General features: G+C 34.1%; 1 protein-coding gene across 1 annotated transcript; it reads left to right on the top strand.

Moving 5' to 3' along the window:
• Positions 1-2085: 2085 nt before the first annotated feature.
• Positions 2086-2811, top strand: LOC145126724 (uncharacterized). Its single transcript, XM_079062034.1, has one exon. It carries the CDS (start codon positions 2086-2088, stop codon positions 2809-2811), a length of 726 nt encoding a protein of 241 aa, XP_078918160.1.
• The last annotated feature ends 768 nt before the right edge of the window (positions 2812-3579 follow it).

Genomic DNA, 3579 nt, shown 5'->3' with positions numbered 1-3579 from the left:
CACATAACTAAGAATCCATAAATTATGATGCAAGCGTTCAAGCACTCAAACACATATGCTTCTTCCTCTACTTTGACTACAAATCGTCATCAAATCAGTCACATGATGCTGAGTGTTCCTGGTCATTCATCTCTCACTGGTCCAGGAGAATTAAACGCAACTTCTACTCTCTACATCTATATTTAGGAATTCTCATGACATAACGTCACACTCGTTTCTCCTTTGTGTCTCTCTTGTGCCGCAAAACTAATAAACGGCTAACCTTGATTTATAATATGTGTATCTATATAACGAATATATGTTTTAAGTTTGAGGCATATAATGTGATCGGAAAGCAAGAATGCTTAACTAAGGTTATTACTCACTTACTTCTCATGTTACCACAAGAACGATCGAGTGAGGGAATGAAAGAGATTGCACAACTGTTATGAATTGATATGACGATGTTTGATCTCCAGTGACTATCTTCTACATAATCTGACAACAACGCAGTTAACAAAGAGTGCGGCATTTTTTGAATATTTTGGAAACTTCGTTACGCTTTTAAATTATTTTTTCAGTTACCAGAAGTATCTGGTTACCACAAGGTTTTATTTGAATACATGTATACTTTGTTGGTATTTTGTGTACAAATAGTAACTTTCATGGTATTTTTTGTACTAAAAGAACTACAATAGTATTTTTTGAACATTTTGGCAACCGAGTAACGTGATGGTTACCTACAATAGTCGATTCAATTGTTTTTTGTGTGCTAAAAAAACAGTGGTCTTTTTTATATATTTTTAAAACTTCTTTACATTTTTAAGTAATTTTCCCAAAAATCAATAAAATGAAAAGCAAGAGAATTTAGGCTTAGGTCAGTCCAAAAAATTAAAGGGTGTTGATTTATGGACGCTTTGATTTTACATAATTCAGTGACTTATATAGAATTCATGTTGATTTGATTATCATCTTGTTGTTTTTTTTTATTTTGTCTTGTCTTTTGTCTTTTCTCCTTTATTGTCTATTATTATTATTATTATTATTATTATTATTATTATGTCATTTATTTATAATTATTTGTGTTTTAGAAAATACTTTTTTATATATAGTTTTATCTTTATTTTTACGAACGATGTTATCGTACATATTGTTCAATAAAAAATATTATGAATATCCTTGTGTATCGTTCTGACTATCCATGTGTTATATTTTTCCGTTTAGATTATCTATATGTTTTTTTTTGTTCCGACCATTCTTATGTTATTTTTTTTTCGTCCGGACTATCCATGAGTTATTTTTTTCGCTCGTATTATTATTGGATTTTTTTCGTCGGCTTATCTCTATGTTATTTTTTGTTTGGATAATCTATACGTTAATTTTTTGTTTGAACTTATTTTTCGTCCCTTCTATCTCTGGATTATTTTTTTAGTTCCGACTATCTTTATGTTATTTGTTGTATGGATAATCTATACGTTAAAATATGTTCGTGATTTCAATGTCACTTGGCATTTTGTGTAATTGAGACTGACATGTGAGAGAAAAGGCTTATCATTTGTACTCTATATTATATGTTTGGTGAATGCGGAGTGCATGTATATATAAGATCGAATTATAAGCCGGTATGACATAAAGGCAGAGGTCAAGGGGGTTGCGCCCGCTTGCACGGTCTTAGGGGCAGCGCCGCTAGCGGGGTCTAAGGGGCAGAGCCCCTCGCGGTGGTCCTGCTGGTAAAATGGATAAAGTTTATCAATTTTGATAACCATTAATTATGCCATTAAATTCGTGATTCTCCTAACTAATATAGAAGACGGAAACCCTAATCCGTCAAGGATAAATACGACTCCTTATTTAAGCCCTGAAAAAAAACTTTTCAACTCTTCTTCTTCTTCTCGAACTCAGAAACTTCTGACGATTTGGCTTGTGTTTTTGTGCCTAGATACACAAGTGTCCTTTTGTATTATGCTATGATAGATTTCCTGTAACCCAGGGTGGAAATATCTGTTCGGAAAGTGAACTTGCACGATCCAAGATAAATCAGGTTCTCCACCATTACCCTACTCAAATATTCTCCAACGATTGAACTCATATTCTCGCCTGATGGAGATGGCAGAATCAATCCGCGAGTTGACAACTAAGTTCACGAATCTGGAAAAGTTTGAAGGCAATGATTTTAGGTGCTGGCAGAAGAAGATGTTGTCCATACTTACCACGTGGAAGGTTGCGTATGTGATGTGTACTCCAAGGCTAGAAGTGGTGGAGAATGAGACATTGGAAGAGACTAGGAGGAGGAGCAAGCGGGACAATGATCACTACAATTGCAGAGGACACATTCTGAATGGTATGGCTGATTCTTTATTTGATATCCATTTTGAGGCTAAAAGTGCAAAGGAGTTGTGGGACACTCGTGAATCAAAATACATGGTTGAGGATGCTTCTAGCAAGAAGTTTCTGATCAATGATTTTAATAACTATAAAATGGTTGATTCAAGATCTGTCATGGAACAATACAACGAACTCCATCGCATTTTGGGTCAATTCAAATTGCACAACATGAATATGGATGAAACCATTGTTATGTCAAGTGTAATTGACAAACTTCCACCATCATGGAAAGACTTTAAACATAATCTGAAACATCAAAAGGAGGAACTGTCCATGGTGCAACTTGGTAGTCATTTCCGCATTGAAGAATCCCTTCGCGTGCAAGAGAGTGACAAAAATGAAGGAAAAGTTGAATTTGGACAGCCCTCGGTTCATATGGTTGAAAACAAACCAAGGCATTCGAACAACAAAGGACATGGAAAAGGAAAAAAAAGGAACATGTCCTAAATAACTTCAACAAAAAAAGGAACTAGTTTGTTGAAGGTGTTTATGGGTGAGACATTGCAAGCGTGATTTTTGTGTGAATCTGGGCAATAATGGTGCTAGAAATAGTGGAGCCAATGGAAGTGGAAATGGGTCCAAGGACCTAGCGAAAGGAGGTCAGTTTCAGACTAAATTTTATAATTCTAATTAGAATTATGTTTATCATGTTTCCTTTATTCCTGAATCATTCTATGTATCAGATGATGACGTTACTTGGTGGATCGACTATGGTGCAAGAAACCATGTATGCAAGGATAAACGGTAGTTTGAAACATTAACACCGCTTAAAGATGGATCTGTGTTGCATATGGGAAATGATTCTTTTAAACCTATTTGTGGTGTCGGTGTCGTTAATCTTGAATTTACTTCTGGAAAGATTGTTAAATTTTTTTATGTTTTGTTTGTTCCTGAGATTCGAAAGAATATTGTTAGTGGTAATTCTTTGAATTCTGATGGTTATAAATAAGTTTATGAATCAGATAGATATATCCTATCTTGAGGTGGATATTTTTTTTGGTTTTGGATATATGAATAATAGAATGTTTCGTTTGAATGTTATTGATAAATTGTCATCTATTCAAAATTCTACATTTGTGTCATCATTTTCTAAAATTGATGACTCTATGCTTTAGCATGCTAGAGTGGGTCATGTCAGTTTTATAAGGATGCATGAAATGTCAAAAGATGGTATAATTCCACAGTTTGACATAAATCTGGAAAAATATAAAACAT

This window comes from Lactuca virosa, chromosome 7 (assembly GCF_052849685.1).
Source record: "Lactuca virosa cultivar CGN04683 chromosome 7, Lactuca_virosa_CGN04683_v6, whole genome shotgun sequence".
NCBI lineage: Eukaryota > Viridiplantae > Streptophyta > Magnoliopsida > Asterales > Asteraceae > Lactuca > Lactuca virosa.
The sequence above is the reverse complement of the archived record's forward strand: the minus strand, read 5'-3'. Positions and strand labels throughout refer to the sequence as shown.

Bases quoted from the DNA above. Each gene is read 5' to 3' on its own strand.
- LOC145126724 (XM_079062034.1), top strand. From the start codon at position 2,086: ATGGCAGAATCAATCCGCGAGTTGACAACTAAGTTCACGAATCTGGAA.